Genomic DNA, 20,419 nt, shown 5'->3' with positions numbered 1-20,419 from the left:
TCTCAGCGTCGGCGCCCCTGCTCTCCCCCTCCTTCCCTCCTTCCCTCTCTCACTTCCTCCCCTCACTGAGCCTCCGAATAGCCAGCGGCTGGGGAGTGAGAGAGCGAGGGAGGGAGGGAGGGAGGGAGGGAGAGAGGGAGGGAGCGAAGGAGGGAGGGAGGGAGGGAGGGAGGCAGCCCTCCTGTCTGTCCCTCAGATTTAATTAACGGCCCACTCCGGCGCAGAGACGACCCAGCGAGCCTGCTTCCCTTTCCTTCTGACCCACACACACACACACACACACACACACACACACACACATACACACACAGCCGCCGCCGCCGCCATAGCCGCCGTCTGCCCTCCCCTGATACCGGCACCACACTCATTCATCTCTCTTTCCTCTGTCTCCCTCTCTCTTTTTCCAAACGCTGCCTCCATCACAGCACTGCCGCTCTCTCTCTCTCTCTCTCTCTCTCTCTCTCTCTCTCGCTCTCTCTCTTTCTCTGACTATTTCTCTCCCTCTCTTTTCTTCTGTTTCTCTCCTGTCCCGCTCCCCGACTCTCCTTCGCCCTGCATCTCCCCCGCCCGTCTTGCTCCATCGGTCTCCCTCTGTGTCTCGTCCTCACCTTCCCCTCTCTTTCTCTAACCACAGTTCAGCGGTAGAAGTTAAACACTTTGGGAGGGTAAGTCAAATAGAAGAGTTGACAGACAGTGCAGAGTAAACACAATATCATAGACGGTGCTAGCCTGCTTATATAGCGAGCTACGTCTACTGTCTCATCCATCTCTAAGACAAATATTCCCAGTCCACCGCTCTAAAAGTTCCTACACATTAGGGCTTACAGCTACCTATATATTTGGACGCAAGCCTCAAACACATTGGAGTGTTTTCATGGAGCACAATTGGTGCATTTACTGCACTGGGTAGGGATGAATAATGCGCTAATGTTGCACAGCTTTCTGGGAGACAAAGTTAGACGTTCTGTCCTGTTCACATTTTGTCTTATATTCTTGATATCTACCACCATGTCCATCTGTGTACGGGAGTTGGGGCTTTTGACTTGATTTGGGCATCTACAGCAAAATGCCAAATTGGCCATCATGGGATTAGATTTAAGGCCAAGTTATACTGCGAGCATTTACAGTTCTGCGTCGTGATTCTGCGCGTAGACCACCGAAACGCTAGGTGGCAGTGGCGTGCTTTGTTAACGGAAATAATAACAAAAGAAGCAGTAGTGTTTACATTCTCTCTCACCACAAATTTAGTGACATCTGGTAGTGACATCTTTATAATTCGGAGATGAGGTGTCATACGAATTAACATATTTGCAAACCTCCTCAGCTCGTCTCTCTTCGATCTGCTCCATTGTCTTCTCTATCGGCGGACATCAACCGGATACAGGCAGGGGGAAATACGAAGCGGGACAATCACAGTTCTTGCCGTTGCGCATTGCCCTTCGCTCGGTTCCATTTTTGGAGAGGTGAGAGAAGCTACGCCGGCACCACAAAGACCTGTGGAGTAGCTATGGCGACACTTCGATCCAGAAGTATAAATTGGCCTTTAGGAGTTCACCCTGCCCTGGCCTTCATCAAACCTTCCTCACCTCCATTTGAACCTGTGTCGGCTTTATGTGTGCACGCATGTGTATAAATACGCGTTATTATTTGTGAGTAATTATGTGTGTTTGTGCTGTGTGTATATGTGTGAGTGTGTCTAATTTCACTGGCAGACAGAATTAGAGCCAGTGGCTGATCGGATTGGACTTGTTTACAGACACGGAGCGAGCCGCTTAGGCAGCCTGTTAAATCTCCCTTTAATGCTCAAACTGCCAGATTTTAGGGCCTTGGACCCCCTCTGGCGTGGGCCACACTGCGCTCATCCGCCTCCCAACCACCAGCTACCTCATCCCCCCCTTTCCTCCCTCCCTCCCCCTCATCCCTTTGTGTCTTCCTCCATTAAGATGACTACTCAGGGCTCTGATTTCTCCATTAAGCTTAGCAGCCGATTAGACTGGTCTTTTGGTGGAAATCCGTCCCAAACTGGGGTCTAAGACACTGGCTGGGCTGGCTGTTTAGCAGTCTAATACCCTCCACCTTCCACCCACCCTGCCTGATATTACAGGCGCCGTATGGACAATTAATCTGGCAGACAAGAGGAGATGAGCACACAGAGAGGGTATGGAGGTGTTGGGTCTGGGACGATTATGCCACTTGGTGTGCCTCTGGCTAATGGGATAATAAGGGACAGGGTCACACCCCGGGCAACAATGGGGCAAAGGTATGGACTTCACTGATAAAAAGGCATTAAGTCATTAGGGGTAGATTCATTTGATTGAATAAAGGCCTTTGGATTTGCTGATGGAATTTATTAAATTAATTTGATTCATGTGCTTCATGGTCAATACTGTAGATGTACTGTTGTCTTAGGCAAAAGTCATTGGAGATATTAGAAAACTCTATTAACTAGAAGGGCACTTGGAGAGCGCAGACCTCCGCCAAGGTTCGTGCTATTATTGCTTGTTCGTGAGTCGGATCCGGATCCGCTCCAAAATTTAATGGGTTCTTCCTTGGCCCATGCTACACCCTTCCACGAAGTTTCATGAAAATCAGGCCAGTAGTTTTTCCGTAATCCTGCTAACAGACAAACAAACTATGGCAGAGGTAACTATAATAGTCTGAATTAATGATGAATTCTTACTAAATCTCCTGACTTCAGTTTGGGAAACCATTGAGAAATCTCAGCAAACATTTTGACGTTGACCAGATACAACAGACTGCACCAACACTGAAAACTTGTTTAAATATAATGCCAAAATCAAAGTTGAGGCAACGTCCATAATCATCAACAGCTGCTACCTGTATCAGTTTGTGAAATAGGGACAAAAATGGCTTTATGATATCACTCCAAAACTGCTTCAACAGACAACAACAACAACAACTAGGGCTGTGCCGATAATTTTAGCTGACGATTATTAGTCCCACAAATAATCACGATCAACGATTTAATTGCCTTTTTTTATTACCAGTATTACAGTATAACGGCTCAGCTAAACTGGGTGCGTTTCTGTTCCGTCTGTTGGTGGTGGAAGGGTCTTTACTTCAATGCAGCTGCTCTGCTGGCTGCACAAGCAGGAAGTTGCCAAAATGGACATGCCTTCTATATTTGTCAGACTATAGGCAGCGGTCTGTTGTGTATTGATTTAGCTTATTATAGGAAATTATCATCATGTCAGTAATCAAAATAGAGGATACATAAACTAATGTTACTTAAATAAATGTTAGAGATGAGGTTATGGACAGCCGCTGAGAAGCTTCTATTTGGCAACAGTAAGCCAAAAAAACAAAGTGACATAAGTACTCCTATATACAGTACATGAATGTTCCTCATGGTCCTCATGTTTATAGATAAAAATCAGCTAGTCGGACATGGTGATATGACAAAACAAACAAAACTAACTAAACAAAATGAATGAAGTAAGTAACCACACACAGCATGGCACGAAGGCAAAAGAAGTGTGTTGGACAACTGCGCTATGACAACCTAAAATCAACCTAAAATCGCGCCATGCCCATAATATTGGGTCGTGCAACAAGCTGACTTATGCCCGCCCCACAGCACACTCAACACATTTCTGCACAACAAAAATACCTACATCCTCACCCCGGGCTTACAGGCTTCCTTCTCAAGCACAGGACTGGCAATATTCCACAACATCGCAATAAACGAACAGTGACCGTCAAAATTTAGGCTGCAGATAGACTGATACAAACATCACTGAAGGAAGCCTAACATGAATATCAGCAACAGATGAGTAAATATGAGACTCAAAAACAACTACACACGCAAAAGATATAGATATACAGTATATATTTAAAAAAGCTTTGTTTTAATTGATTATTTAGGCAACAGCATGTGTCTTTTGTCTTTTTTTCCTGCACACTGTGCATGATATAATAAAGTGCACATAGCCTTTGTGTGGCCTATTATTTAAGGTTTAATAAAACATTTGTTTGCATATGTTTTAATTTAACAAATAATGTTTTGCACAATAGCAGACCCGCTTGAAAATTTTAAGTAAACCAAATCTTCACAGTGGGTAACAACCGCAGCGGCCGACACACTTAAGTGCTCCGGTCCAGACTGTCCCGACCCACATTAAGGCCGATAGGCACACACATTAATAGACTATTGTTGGGCGTTGACTACTGTTATAGTGAGAATAACTGTAAGGATTATTATAACTAAACATGGTATCAAGGGCAAAAAAATATCTTATTGTGTCAGCAGCGCTGCTCCGTCGGGACCGGCTGCAACAGGGACCAGCGACCACTAGCCTACACCTATCTAGTCTATTTGGCCGACTAAGATAAAATAACATGGAAAACTAAGCAAAACTAGATAATTCTGTTCACTTACCCGGAGGTAAAATGGAGACAGGCGCAACAGAACCGCAAGACCGTGGCGGAACAAGAACGGTGTAGCAGCTTAAAATGCCGCTTGGATACCGAAATCTTATGCATGCTGTGTAGTTGAGGCATTAGCCCAATTATTGCGCCAGTGACAATCACACCTTTAAGGAATGACAGACTGCAGTTATACGGTCACAGAAAGGATAGGCTATTTGGTGTCAGCATATTTCAAAGAGTGTGTGCTGCATTAATAAAGTTTCATCTCTCACTGAGTTTTAATTTAAAGCTTGCTAGAGTAGTGAAACTATTTGGCAGGTACACACTTGGGTTTATGGAATCAGACGATTATAGAAAATAATCGTCCATATTTCATATAATCGTGATCACGAGGTTATACGATCATCGGCACAGCCCTAACAACAACAAACATTATTTTTTACCATATTGTGAAAGGTTTGTGTTTGTTTGGGTTGCCGGTGAACTTGGCCACCTCTTGCATGCCGCAAATAAGAGCAACCAATCCAGTGGAGCAGAAACATCCAGTACTGTACGTTAATCGCTGAATCCATACAATAGCACTATCCAGAGAGACTGTTTTACCACCATATGTCTTTGATGGGTGCACAACATCCTCGTACAAACTACTTGACAAATAGCTGTGATTAAATGCTGTCTGTGTTCTGTCTGTAAGCTGTAAGAAAAGCTCTTAGCTTAGCACACACCATGGTTCCTTTGCTCACATGAAACTGGATTAATGGCAAACAAAGCTATTTATTCAGAGGTAATTTAAAACAGGGGTTTAACAAAAATCCTGGAGTGCGGCAGAGAATGTGGGAAGAACATTAAGTAATCGACTTGAGAGCGACCTTCAGGAATGAGTAATAAGCTTATGGTAAATTCCCCAATCAAACAAATTAGAGTAAATTAAATGGGTAATGCAATGTTTACATCTGCTACAGGAGACGTAAAGGAGCTATAGCATTAGCCGGGACTGAAAGAAAGGAAGAAAGAAAGAAAGAAAGAAAGAAAGAAAGGAAGAAAGGAAGGAAGAAAAAAGACAGACACATCCTCTACTTTGCCTGTATTATCCACACATACTGACAAACATTAATATTGCATGCACATGCACCGCTCTCTCTCTCTCTCTCTCTCTCTCTCTCTCTCTCTCTCTCTCATACACACACACACACACACACACACACAGAGCGCGGGTGGTGGTCCTACCTGTGTGTCCAGTGCCGGTGTTGTGGTCGGAGGCTGACTGGCCCTCTGGCATGCCGTGTTGTCTGGTGTGGTGCAGGTTGGAGATGATTGTAGAGAGGTCACTGTCACGGCTGTAACACACACACACACACACACACACACACACACACACACACACACCAGGAAGAGACAGAGTCAGAGCAGCTCACAGGCCACATACAATCAACCGATGGCCTGACAAATGACAAGGCGATCCACTGCAACACACTGTATTCAAATGCAGCATCAAACCAAAACATTGCAGTCTCACAACACAATGCAGACCAGCGTGTGATAAACCAGCAGCATGTACGTTCAGCATATGGCAACTAACCATAGAAAGCCTCTATCCAGACAGCACTGTCTTCTCTGCGGCGCGAACATCCACACAGACTATCGGTAGCTATAAGTGTCTGTCCTGTTGCCCTTAGCTCTGAGGTATGTAATAGACTGTGACAGACTACCGCATCCAGCACTTTTGGGTCTCATCCCTGCTCATCTTCCACCTTAAGATGTATTAATCAACACATTCACAACTCATAAGTAGTTTATCAGCTTAAAACCTGATTATGGCTCTTTTTCAAATGCAGGAACATGGCAATTAAAGGAGGTGAAAAGACAGGAGGGGAGATAAAAATCAGATGTGTTTCTTTCTTGGAAAGGGTCTTTCTCTAAAAATAACAGATGTGGAAATGTGATGTTAAAGAACCAATATATTTAATCAGTGGTATATGATGGACAACAAACTGGCAACTGAAAGAAAGGGTTTCACATCTTCCATTGCCATGTCTTCACTTCAACAGGAGGTATTCTGCAATCAAAGGGGTCCAACAGAGCCTGTCAGACACCCTGTCCTGCCCTTCAGCACCCAAAGGTAGAAGGAGGAGCAGGAGGAGGAGGAGGAGGGTTTACAGATTAGGCCCAGATCTGGTCAGGGCCGTCCTGCCCTGCCCAACGCTCCACCAGCCGCCTCTCTAACCTCCCCAGACCAATGGACACGCACAACTGTGTCATGGAGGCATTTCATTCGCAATCTGATTACCATGCTGATCTCATTAAATGCCATAATGATGGAAAATAGGCGCTTAGTGTTTGAGGGAGTATAGCAGGCGTACAGCGTGAGTGCAGTCGCAGTGTAATGGTAAACAGCTTGCTTGGTAAGAGAGACATAATTTGGGCAATATTTTGGTTGAATGTAATTTAGTTAGTTAGCATAATGTCCTAAAGCATTTATTGTTTAGTAACTGGGGCATAAATGTTACCTCAAGGAACGTTCCAGAGTCCAGAAGAACAGGACAGTTCATGTACACTGTAACAATATTGCATGTTACTTCACCTTGTCCTCAGAATATAACTCAATACACACATTTACTACATGTGTTTATATGTTATAATCACGTTTAGACATGCCAATTTTATGGCATCAGTCTCTTCTCTTGTCAGGTTTAACCAACCGAGCAGCCGTAAGAGGAGTGCTCCTTTATAGGCTTGACTGGCATCTTTATTGAAAGCAGAATCATCTATGAAGGGGGTCTGGTATGACAAGGCAAGCAGAGTTCCTGGGACAGAAGCAGTGAATGGTTCTTAGCTGCCACCACTATGACGAGGCCACACTGTTTGCGGCTGCTGGATTTGGGTTTTTACAGCCCCATGATTACAGGCTCCTGCTGTAATGTCAGGCTGTCGGCCGCCAAGCTGTTTTCCACACGCTAGAGCAGATGAAGGGGAGTGTGGAGGGTCTAATGCTGGCCGTGCTGGCTTCACCAGTCACCTTTCAGTCACAGAGAACCAATGACTCAGAAGACAGACTCAGACAAAACAGTCACCACTGGTTGCTAAGCAAGGAGATGCTTGATTGGATTGTGACTGCAAACTTTTTGGCCTAATGATAGACTTCTTTTAGAATACAACTTGCTAAAATTAGTAGCTATCTGCTTCTGACAGCCCAATGGTTTACTTCAAAAAGAAAATGAGGAGATGCCGATGGAGCTTTCTTTAATTGTGCTTAAAGTCATATAATAACGCATCTGCGGCAGCCCGTGTGACTCCTATAAAAATACACACACACACTAAGCAGGTACAAATTCTACTGTGAGATACTGCAGCCAAATCCATCTTGCAGCTAGCTGCCTTATAACACCACCCTCTGCCCATCACTCAAAGTGATCATGATAATGCCATCCTGAACTTCTCAGCGAGGTTATGGGGTTATTATCCCATGGCAAAGCGGCCGCTCTAAGCCATGAACGGCAAGGACATTGTTAGACAGGTAATTAGCGCACTTTTCCTAGGCTGTCCCGCCTTGGCTTGGGCTAATGAGGGCCTGGCCCTGTCCCCACCCACCTCTCCCCTCCTTCCCCACCCTCCTCTCCCCTCCCTCACCACCCTCCTCCTCCCTCTCCGGGTGGAGGCAAGGTCATACTCAGGCCCTGGAAGACGGGGGGAGGGGTGGGGGTGGTGTTTAAAACCCAGTCGCCTGAGTCAGCGCTCCCTAAGGAGCTCCTAAGGCCGGGGTTAGCCGGGCAGAGGGGGGGGGGGGGGCTCGGGGGGACGTAGGGGGTTATATTGTGGCCGTTGGGCCTGACGATAGCTAAGAAGGACATGAGCCGCCTTCTTATCACCTGGGTGCACGCCGGAGACAATCATCTCATCCTCAGCTCATCCCTAAACTGGTCAATACCGCCCCTTCATCCCCGGCCACAGGACAGACTCTGTGACCCAGACACTGGGATAATAAATATAGTGCTAATACTCAAAGTCTGTCATGGATACTACTGGTATCCAACTGTACACAGATGATATCATGACGGACTTATTAAGTAATCACATTTCTATTTGAAATATAGGTATCATAGTCCAGTGTATTTATTTCTGGCAATCGGATTTTTACAATATTTTCAATTGTATTTTTTTTAACTTACACAGTAATTGTATGTTTTGGTTTATTGCAGAATCGAAAAAATGATATTTTTGAACTAGCAAAAGTAAGAGGGAAAACTGAACTTCAGTTTTTCATTTGCTATATCAGTTGCTGGGGCTCTCTTTCTCTCTCTCTCTTTCTCTCTTTCGACCCCCTCTACCATTACAGCGGGAGACACTATTCAAAATGGTCCAAACAACATGAAAAGCCTCTTCTCCTGGCAAGGGAACGGACTCAGTGAAAATGCCCCGCGGTGCCCCGCCGCGGCATTGGCAAGAGGAGCTAAGGTGGCGGGGCTGGAGGTCACGGTGTGAGCCGGCAGAAGCTGGCAGCCTGGGCACCCTGACGCCATGTCTCACACCACCACTGGGAAAGTGCTGACAGACAGACAGCGGGGATGTGGAGGCGGTGGAGGGGGGAGAGAGAGAGAGAGAGACAGGTCACAGGCGGTGTGCAACATCTGGTGCTTGCAGGTTTACAGTGTACCCTCCTCTACTCTCAAGACAACAGACAGACCACACAGCCCAGGTGGCCCACAGCACTGACTCCAGCAATATTCAAATACTACCAGGCAATATGCAATATTCAACAACTACAGCACAGTAAGGTATGGACTGAATGGCAAGAGTGCTGAGAAACAGAGGGAATCAGCAATGTATAGTTTCTCTGGCGCTTTGGACAGAAAGGACAATAAAATGTAAGAGTTTTATTTAGGAAATACTGAACATGAGGAAACGTTAAGCTTAAAGCAGGGATATGGATTTGTATACATTTTATGTTTTCTCTGATTTCTGTGGACAAAAGAGCCACAATTCTCATGCTGCTCACAGTTGGATCGAAAGGCAGCCCACCACTGGGAACCCAGCAAGGAGAGGGAGTAATGAATAAATACAGAAATAGATACATAAATAAGTAAGACTAGCCCGGCTTCTCTTGGGCTTCTCCTTGTTGTTCCTGCGCTCTACAAGCTGATGTGAGGTCGATAAGGCAGCTGAGGGAGAAGAGAAAAGTACAATGGAAATAAAATATACAGTAAGTCGGCCATGTTGTGTTTAGGTCCTCCTGCACTAAGCCATGAAGACGCTGATGGTTTTAGTGTTGATTTCTATTCTGTGTTACATTGTATGAACTACAGTTTATCTCAATAAGTTGTAGTTCAATTTAGAGTGGGCATAATTCTCTTATCTTATAAATTATTAAAAACGATGCGATGGAATTCTTTTGAGCTTCATGAACAGCATCCTATTTACCGTATGAGAGGCCAAAGCTCTTCATCATCTTCAGCTGATCTCAACTTTTGATAGAAGGACACAGTAAATAGTAAACACTGTGTTACTTACATGTGGAAACTATGAACTTCTCGCTTCAAGCCAATGCCAAATCTGCTACTAAATTGCTGGAACACCGTTGACCATCTTTTGTTGATCTCGTGTTTTGACAGGGAGTTATTGTAAATAGACAAAAACTGTGCTGCGTGCATGTGGAAACAATGAACTTCTCGCTTCTAGCCAACGCCCAATCAGCTACTAAATTGCTGGGACTCTGTTACCATGGAAAACCAGCGTAAACAAGGCCAAAAATTCTTGAAGCGGAAAGCTCTTCTAGAAAGCTATAAAACCTCCAAGCTCACTAATTAGTGCTTTAGGGAAGAGCCATTTCCAGTAATTTCACACTGTCCATGACCCCTTACTGGCATAAGGCAATGACACAGTTGTTCAATAAAGCCAGAGGACAAAATGTCAAATACAATAGACATACAGTAGCTAAGTCATCATCAGTGTTTCTCTCTCTCATGCTCTCTGTGGTTATTGCTCAGACTGAGTACAACAGTCCCATTAACAGTATGAGCCAATGCTGCGATGCCATGTGAGGAGAAAAGATCTCTATTGACAGAGAAAGGTGGACTTTGAAGAGAAACTCACAAAACACGGCAATAAATAAGAGGTAATATCAGTCATACAATCACCTGATTTTCCTCTTCTCAACATCTATGAATGTGAAAATCGTCTGTACTTATTTCTTGTTTTACAAAATGCCACCTTCTCAGCATGAACCTCCAACAAACACTCCTGCAGCACTGCAGTTTTCTCTCAGTGAGGACCAAAGCTCACACTGCCTCCATGCTAACATTTCTCTGGGGTAAAACAGTCAAGCAGACAATAGTTCAAGTCTACAACCGGAGCTATCTACTTTACAACCACATAAACTTTTTGTGTTAAAGAGAAACGCCAGTCCAAATCTACTGAGTAAGGATATACAGTATAATACATACCAGAGCCTTGGGATGTAACTAGGTTCTGTGAACTGCCCAGCGTCTTGCTACTTACCATTAGCTCTGCTCCCTACTGAGAGGATGGGCACAGGTCAAGACGACCTTTACATAAACAGACCCAGCGTTAGCCTCTGACAGTTAGAGTATGTGGAATAAAAACCCAACAGCTTGGTTTGGTTTATGTTCTTTGTCTGGGGAAAGGGTCGGCAGCCCTTCTGACGGCCTCTCTCCTCCCATTTAATCTACTTAGCCTGCCATAATACATAAATACAGCATTTTTTCCCTTTTATAGGTGGAAGTATTTGCATATGTAAATGATTAAGAACAAATGGCCTCATGCATGATTGAGAAACAGACAAAAGTTTGTTTTGGCGGAGGTTAATAATGGGTATGGCGGATTTTTTTTTTTCCTAGAGGGCGCAGGCTGAAAGGCCGACGTCAGCAGGTTAAGTTATAAAATCCATGGTGGTTGCCTGGTAATTACACAGACTCTCAGTCAGCACTTTTCAATCAAAGCCTTGTTATCTACGGCCAACTAAAACAAACACTCAGGTAGGCTTTGTTTTGCCCTTGAGTAAGACACTAAAAACTAAAGTTACCTGCATCAAATATTTAGTCCCTGAGATGAATTCCATAAATCCAACTTTAACGAATCCAAGTCAGACACCTGCAAACAACCCGTGCTGTTTGCTGTCGATGCCGAGCTGGAAACAAAACTACATTTTGTTTCCACCTCTCAGTACCTATGTGTTGCAGTTGTTATTGCTATGAGTCACACTATTCCTGGCTTGTGCCTCTGAACATGACAAGACTTTGGTTCTCGTACGCCAAGGAGGTTCCCTGTACTTCCTGTTGTGATGTTGTGATAATGACTACTTGGTCGGCTCTGTGGCTTGGCTGCACTTTAGCCTCTAGATGCTCTGTGCTTATTCAGCAGGAGAGGCGCACCGTCATGGAGCGCCTACTAAACTAATTGTCCGTAAAGCCGGTGGCCATTAACATTAATCTGGTTAAAAGATGCGGACGGGCTCATAATGAACTTGACAACCCCTCCACCAGGATGATAAGCTCTGAAGACATCGCTCACTGACACTGACGCAGGCAAATCCTATATCTACTGCACAGCAGTCGGCCACCTGAAGAAACTAAGCAATCTATTCTTCAGTGTTGCACAAAGTGACAAGATATATTCAGCGATGCACTGAATGAACTACTGTACTGTGGAAAAAGAGAGAATCCAAAGCACATCTATGTGTTACATTGCAACCAAGGGTTAATGGTAATTTGCAGAATGACGCCTTTTTACAATGTTATGACCTTAAATTATGAATTAATAATTGATGCTAATAATGTGTGCACAATATGTAGATTACAGTGCAGTTACAGTGAGTTACAGCACAGTGCAAGTTGCAGTGACCAAGAGGGTGTGACACAGTGCTGCCGCTAGTCCTGATGATGTGTGGATGAGACACCGCAGATACACTCACACACGTATACAGCGGCCCTGTATTTTTCACATCCATTCGCCAAATCCAATTTGTTAAGACCCTTCTACGACTCACTTACGAAGCTGCGGTCAATGGAAATCACATTTCCGTGATTGGACATCCCATTATCCCGTTCGTCCAGACCCACATTGGGGGATAAAGCGGGGCCGAGACGGATGCCCGGGACAGACGGGAGCTGCGGCTCCAGCGAGTCCGTCGCCTTTCAAAGGGTAAAAGCCTGACATATTAGTCATAAGTGTTCTTTAAATTCATTATCATCTTAACACGCCAGCGGCACAAGTGTCAGGGGGAGGGGAAGCCCTCTTAAACGAGGTTAGTGGATCCATTTAAAGCCTCACAGTTGCTGTGCTGTCCGCCGTGTCACACGCAAGTCTCGAGACATGAAAAACATCCCCTCCTGTAATGAGGTTGCACAAGCTGCTTATAATGCAGCTGGGGGACTTTCTGAGGTTAATCAATGAACAGCCTCTGCATTATGTTTTCCCATAGCTTGTCTGATTTCTAAATCATATGAATCTGTTTATGTGCATACGAGTAAACACAGCACCAAAATGACATTTATTTCAGATTGAAAACGTCTTAATTTTAATGTCATTTCACATGGTTCAGAGTGTTAATCTTAAAGGGGAGGAATTTGGAAAATCATAATCCTAATTCTTTTGAGCTGGTCTTGCTTGCAAACAGGAGAGAGCAGTATGGCATCAGAGAGAGGCGGCCCTGTCCTCATCGGAGATCATTTGACTCATCTTAATGAGCTGACCTCGCTGTAACCCTGCCCATGTATGTGCCTACTGTGTTTGAAACTATGCATGTGCGTGTGTGTCTGTATATGTGCATGCTTGTGTGTGTGTGTTTGTATGCGGATGTGAGATTGCCAGTGAATGTGTATCCAAATAGCCTTTTTTAGCAAATGCCGATCATTTTTTTGAAGACAAACCCAATCTAATGGAACATCTTAATACCATCCGCTATTAACAAGTGTGCAACTCCTAAGCGCCCTCCTCCCTCTGTTATTGTGGAATATTTCAGTTCTCATTCACTGTAAGATGAAACATGTTTATATTCATCAACAAACCACTGATCATTTTTGCATCCCTTTTAAGCGCTCTTCCGTACCATTTGTGGTATATATTATTTCACTTTGGGTAAAAAAAAAAAGTATGGTTTTGATGCCAAGTAGTTCTCAAAAATTACAACAATACTGCAAAAATACATTCTTATCCATAGAATTTTTTCTCTCCTCCTCATCTGATGAAAACAACTTAAATAAGCAGCAACACAAAAAGGAGGCAGCATGAAGGCCGAGGAACCACAGTCTCACTGTTTAATGCATACATGCTGGACAGGGGCTATTTATCTCTGCTGGAGTGTTTTTGAGGCAGCACACATTAGGCTTAGTTTGTACCTCAGAGTTGATTTGTATTTTAAACTCATGTTATATCTGAGCTCTAAAATCTCTTTAAATTGTTTCTTGTGCAGCAAGAAGAGATGCACAGCAAGTCGAAAACAGATTTGAGTACTATTAATTTGCTCAGTATTTTCATAACCATCTCTAAATGCTATACACTTCAATCAAAAAAGTACAATGACATGTGTGTAATGACTTATAAATATTTTATACTAAACACTCCATGATCAGACTGCTCCCTCGCACAGCACAGGATTGGATGAGGCAGACAATATGCGAAGGTAGCGACTCGAGTGACTCAGTCTTTCGATATCAAGTCAAGACAGATGCACGGAGACTTGGCAGGAGCAACGCAAACCAACAAACCAATTAACACTTTCAGAGCTCGCACACCACTCCATCAGACAACCCAAAGCAGAAGCCATAGGCATTTTTAGAAATATGGGTCCTTGTCATTCTCGTGTGGATAGAGATTAATATCTGAGACCGTTGTTTGGTGAATTTTTGCATTATTGAGGTGTGTGGTAGCCATTTTGTTCTACTGTCTCTCCCACAGGTTTTCAGTGTGTCTTAAAATGTACCTTTAACAACTCAAAAAAATACTAAAATCACATTTGATGAAAATAATCTACAAACTTCTGAGGTGTCATCTTTTAAAAAGTTGTTTCCCTCCGCTGTTTGACAGCATCCGAAGGGGAGCAGACAAGACAGAAGACGTATTACTGCTAAATGGAGAAATGTTTCTGAAAAAAGTGGCACCTCAGAGGCTAGCGTGACATTTTCATCTCCTGTTGTGATTTTCAGTACACAAATACATGTTACATTTTCAGACACACAGGCACTTATGACAACACAACAAAATGGCTACTAAATATCTCAATTATAGAAAAATGCTGAAAAACACAGGTCTGGGACAATAATAGGTAAGAATAGCATGGGACCAACATGTCAAAAATGCTTGTATTGCAGTTGAGGCTACATAGAAGGAGAAGAAGGCCATAGAAGGCATGGAGGCCTCACCTCTTTCTCATGATACTGTAATGCAGCTCGTCCTCCTGCTTGATGTGGGCATGGTCCCCACTGGCGCGCTCGCTGCCTTCGCTGTCGTCACTGCTGAAAATGGAGGCCAGCTCCTTCTTGGGCACCCGGTTGGGGGGCAGGGGGATGGTGCGCTTCTCTGCCAAGCGCCCGCGGTTCTGCACAACAAGGCACAAGAAGAAGGGAGACACTTTAGGAACAGGGTCCGCCATTCGTAGACACTGAAGCACTAAGACGTAAGGGATAATGTGCAGGGAGCTGGTCATTATCGCAAAAACGCCTCTGTAAATTATCCTGCTTATTACACGGTTACTCACCAAAGACATTAATCATTTAACAAATGAAATGCTTTAAAATAATGTTATTACAAGGCAAAGTCATTTACAAGCTTCCACCAAAAGGCGGCTCGCGGGCCAATTTCTGGCCCTTCAGTCATTTCAAATAGGACCTTTGATAGATTCTGAGCAACTAATTAAAAAAGAAGAGTTATTTATTTATCCTATGAAAATGAAAACCTTGTGTACTTCAAATAACAGAATAAGTTGTTCCTGTTTGTCCCGCCCCGTCAGTGCCGACAGCCAATGGGAGTCAGTAGCCTATTCCCGTGTTCTCCTGCTCTCCCTGCGTTGCTGGACTGCTAGTTTAGTGCGAACCAAACCAAACTGGTCGCCAAAATGTTGCTCTCTACTCTAAAAAAAGAAAAATCGACGATGAAAACAGGCAATTTAACAGTGAGTGGACAGAGAAGTATTTCTTTGTGTCTGTTGGTACAAAGCCTGTGTTTACTGTGCAGTGAGAGCGTCTTCGTGACAAAGGAGTATAATTTGAGGAAACGAGACAAAGCACCCAAACTTTGACATCACTTGTCCAGTGGGCTCTGACTCTCCTGACTGACAATTCAGAGCCTAATGTAACTAAGTTTATAATGTGTTTTACCAACACATTCATATATTACTGGTTGTCATTATCATCATTATGCACTCAGAGTATATTTCCATATTCATAATAAAAGGTCTAATAGCCCACGGATGGATCATCACTTGTATAAATGCATTAATTGTCTGCTAAACAGTTAAATAAAAGTACCGTAAAGAGAATTCACACTGTGTGATAAACAGCTTGGATCAAAAAGTTGGAATTTTTTCAATTTCAGTTTCATAATCTGGCCCCTATCCAATAGTAATTGAATAGCATTGGGACTGCAACCATAGCAACATAAACAAATCTGGTAAGATCGCCGTTCAGCCTCCAACCACCAATCAGAAATGTTGTACTCTCCAAATGAAAGTAATATTGGAAAAATCTTCCATGTTTCTAACTAGCTACGTTAGTGGAGTATCTGTCTGCATTAACCAAGGTAACGTCTTTTCAGCACAAGGCGTTTCGACCAACAACACTAAATCTAGGAGTCAGATTTACCACAGTTTACCACCTCAAAGCCACACTGATGGGGGAAAAAACTAGATTGGTGCATTTGGGTGTTTTTTTTTGGCTACAAAGCTCCCAGGAAAAAGAGGGTGAAAGAAGGGATCAGGAGGAAGGAGTTTGGCCCTAGGGAAGTCAGGAAGTGAAGCTGGGCGACCTTTAATGTGACCTGAAGAGGTCACTGCAGATTAACATGGTCCTATCAGAGAGAGATGGAGGGAGGGGGAGGAAAGAAGGGAGAGAGAGAGAGAGAGACAGACAGAGGAGCGGAGAGGGGTGGGGAGCGAGAGAACGATGTTCTGAGTTAATGGGGAGAGAGGGAGAACGGATGTGGAAGGAAGAAAATTTGTGCAGGAGAGGGTAGAGAAAATACAGAAATGAAAGAGAATGTGGTGAGCAAAACATGAGAGAGAAAGCACCACAGAGGGAAGGTCTGTACAATGTGGGAGAGTGGACTTGGCTTTGAAACTATTCCCCTCTTCTCTCTCTCTGTCTCTCCCTCTCTTTCCCTCTCTCTTTCTCTCTCTCTCTCTCTCTCTCTCTCTGTGTGTGTGCCTACATCTCTGCTCTTACTCCCGGACGCCTTCAAGCCCTCCAGCTATCCCTTCCACCACACGCAACCTCGCTCTCCACCCCTCCACCCCTCCACCCCGCTACCCCCCCCCTCGCTCCTTCCATCCCAGGAGGGGCGGCAGCATGAGTGGCAGGCGGGGGCAGGAGGAGGGATTTGGGGGCTCCTAGCCAAGAGGCAAACAGGTGCAGCCCCTCTGGAGTCTCTCAAGTGGCAGACATTAAAAAGAGTTGGGGGGAAAGACAGAGAAAGATGAAAACATCCCCCAGGATGAGCAGGCCACAGAGTTCTGCACATTTCTCTCCTTTTTCCCTTTTTCTGCCTTGCCAGAAAGAGGTTTTTTTTCCTCCTTTCTTCTTTCCACAGGCGGATGTGTGGAGAGCTGTGTCGGAGCTTTGTACAAGTTCTGCTCCAGCGTTTGAGGACAGTGGATCACTTTCTGATACTTCTGCCGCTTCCACACAAGGCCCCACTGTTTGGAAGTACTGCTAGAGCTCCAACAGGGCGGCAGAGGGGAAAACAGGAGCGATGCGTCAACCCAGACACCAGAACAACACTTGTATGTATGCAACCACAGTCACATCTGTCAGAGCAGTCACACACACACACACACACACACACACACACACCTGTTAAACACACATTCTCCGCCTCTCAGTCTCTTTCTTGCTCTCTCACTCCGTCAGTGAAAACACACCAGTGCACATGCGCACTCCCTGCCCCACCTACACACACACACACACACACACACACACACACACACACAGACACACACAAACAACCACACACACACACCTGTTCCTGTTCCTTAGAATTCCCCTCCGAAGCGGGGGATTTTACTTGGAGCATGGCAGCGGTATAGTGTATACAAGAATAGTTTGTCTAAGAGCAGTCGTGACTGTGGCTCTGTGCATGCCTGCGTGTGTGTGTGTGTGTGTGTGCGTGTGTGTGAGTGTGTGTGTGCAGACAACCACCCACATGGCCGTGACATACCCAGGCTGACAGCCCATCCCCCCCCTCCCCTCCCCTCCACCTCCCCACCCCACCCCCCCTTCCTCCCTCTTCTCTCCTCCCGGAAAGCCCCGATCCTTTCTTTAGTGGCACTGACGCAGAACTGGGGGTGAGCTCCCACTGCTTCCGGCAACACTTCCGCAGCACGGGGGAGGGCTCTCCGAAACAAAACATGAAACAAACACACCCCTGGCAGCCCACGTAGGAGTGCTCAAAGGAAGGGCGCCTGAACGGTCGCGCACACATGCTCGGGCTCGTACGTGCGCACGCAGACAAGAGACACACACACACACACACACGCAGAGTTGAGGCAACCTTACTGTGTGTGGTCAACCTCCTTTCAGCCATGGAAAAAAGTCTCTCATAAAAGTCCCACTAAAAGCACCTCTATGAATATCGCCTCCCACGCTTTCTGTCTGACAGTCAGGCAGCCAAGAAATATATCTGGGCTTCACATTTACACGCAAACAAACGGACGGACACACACACGAATCCGTACAGACACACTGACCAACTTAGTACAATTCAATCCAGGCGGGTTCTATTAAAATCTCACCATTATATGACATAAGCATTCAGAAGCAACCCCACTGAACACACCAACTCCCTCCCTTATATTGGACATAAATTCTCCATATGACAGATGGTGCCAGATTGGGGCAGAACTTGATTTCTCACTCATAAAGCTGGTTGTTTCTGACACATATTACTATTACCCCTATTACGTATCACATATCATAAGATACGTTTGCAACAAAGGGGAAGCAGTACTGCTGGCGTTCATAGTAGTTAGATAACGTGAGATTTTAGATAACATGAGATGTGACATACCTGACTTTAAAGACTAATAGGAGTCCCATATATATATTTTAGTTATATAGGAATATATGAGAAGTAGAGCTTTAATATTTCAAAGAAAATCATTAATCTGGGGAGGTAAACAACATGCTTATATCAGCAGCTGTATAAGTTCCCGTAACTCATTTGGGTGGCGTCCTGAATTCATCAATTCATACCGAGAGTTCGGTTTAAAAGCGCCAAAATTATCTTGTAATGTTTTTTAGCTATCAAATGGAAAACAATACAGGCTAATATCATTGCTGTGTGTTAGCCAACCGGGGCTTTTAAATCCAAGCAGAAATTATGAGGCAATCTAATATTTTCTGTAAATTTATTTCTGACTTTTAAATGAGCTCTTGGTGGAAAAGAAGACTAATGTGTTTTTTTTTTCTCCTTGCGTTATTTCCTGAAAGGTGCAGTGCCCTGCCGCTGGCTCCAACCAGCATTAGCCAGCGCACACACACAGACACACACACAGACACACACACACACACACACACACACACACACAGCGGTAGCCGCCCGTGACATTCCTGCAGCTGCGGCGCTCTCTCTCTCGCACGCGCCCCCCCAGCGATCTCCCTGGGGGACGAATGCCTAATGAGTCACGCGCCTGTCTGCCGTTACCTCTCAGCATGTGTGTGTGTGTGTGTGTGTGTGTGTGTGGAGGCGGGATGGCGGGCCGACTTGGCGCGAGCACTAGGGGAAAGGGGGAGGGGGAATGAGGAGACGACAGAGAGGGAGAGAGAGAAAAAAGCTAGCGAGGAGGGGGGGAGTGAGCGGGGGGGATGGGGGGGGGGGGGTGAGGCGGTCGTTACCGCGCTCACATAAGAGCTCTGAAACAAGGCCAAAACAAACATTTTGTGTGCCGCGTGTTTGCGTGAGCCTGAGATCCAGTACATCACAAAATACAAATTATCCTTCTTACTTTGTTTAGTCTTACCTTCTTATCTCTGACGCACCCACACGGAAAGCCGTCCTGACATTTTCACAGATGGCCTATACTTCTGACGAGTGATTAGGAGCAAATTTGTCAACTTTTGTCAAACCGTGATCCCTGCAGTGTCTATGAGGACAGCAGAGACTGACAACTGCTATGAATAAACTGCCAATATGTGCTTGAATACATGCTCAGCTCTTCCGGCATAAGAACATGCCGCTCATATAGACACTTTTAATTATAGTGCTGGGGGAACAACAGTGTGATTGTGTGTGTGTGTGTGTGTGTTGGGGGGTGGGTGGGGGGGGGGGGGGGGGCATATACAGACTCTAGGCAACACTTGGTTGTTCAAGGCCATGTGAGAGAAAGAGAAAAAAAAAGTGAGAAAGCACTGTGGGGAGGACAGGCATGCGACCAAGCCCCCCCACCCACACACACACACACACACACACACACACACACACACAACACACACACATACAAACACACATTTTTCCCTCCAACTACCCCCCCCCCCTCTCCCTCACACACACACACACACACACACGCTCTCCTGCCCCCTCGGCCCCCACGCGCTGAGCTGAGCGGGCGGTTGCAGCCCAGTGGAGCGGCACAGGGCGAGGGGGAGGGGAGGGAGGCGAGGGGGGAGGGGGTGGGGGGGGGTGCACGGAGGGCGAGAGGCGGCGAGAGGCGGCGAGGGGGGATGGTGAGGGGGGTGGGGTGGGGGGGGTGCCGGGGCGGCGCTGGGAGGTCAGTGGCGGTGCAGTCAAGCGTGCCAGCGTGCCTCTCGCTCCCCCCTCTCCCTCTCGCTCTCTCTCCTCCCGTTCCCCTCATTCTCTCCCTCTCCCTCCC

The 20,419-nt window shown here is 45.5% G+C and overlaps 1 protein-coding gene across 1 annotated transcript in view; it reads right to left on the bottom strand.

Annotated features, from left to right (window-relative positions):
- The window catches only part of samd11 (sterile alpha motif domain containing 11), a 52,471-nt gene that overhangs the window by 25,467 nt on the left and 6,585 nt on the right, over positions 1 to 20,419 (bottom strand). Inside the window, exons 3-4 of the mRNA XM_071513842.1 lie at positions 14,763 to 14,938; positions 5,617 to 5,726 (exon numbers count right to left, since the gene is read on the bottom strand). Coding sequence (XP_071369943.1) covers positions 5,617 to 5,726; positions 14,763 to 14,938 — 286 coding nt within the window. The remainder of the gene's footprint in view (positions 1 to 5,616; positions 5,727 to 14,762; positions 14,939 to 20,419) is intronic.

This window comes from Centroberyx affinis, unplaced genomic scaffold (assembly GCF_046629955.1).
Source record: "Centroberyx affinis isolate AG114_WGS23_722 - 3 ecotype Tasmania unplaced genomic scaffold, CSIRO-AGI_Caff_v1 ptg007568l_1, whole genome shotgun sequence".
Classification (NCBI taxonomy): domain Eukaryota; kingdom Metazoa; phylum Chordata; class Actinopteri; order Beryciformes; family Berycidae; genus Centroberyx; species Centroberyx affinis.
Note: the sequence above shows the minus strand (reverse complement) of the source record. Positions and strands in the feature narration are given on the sequence as shown.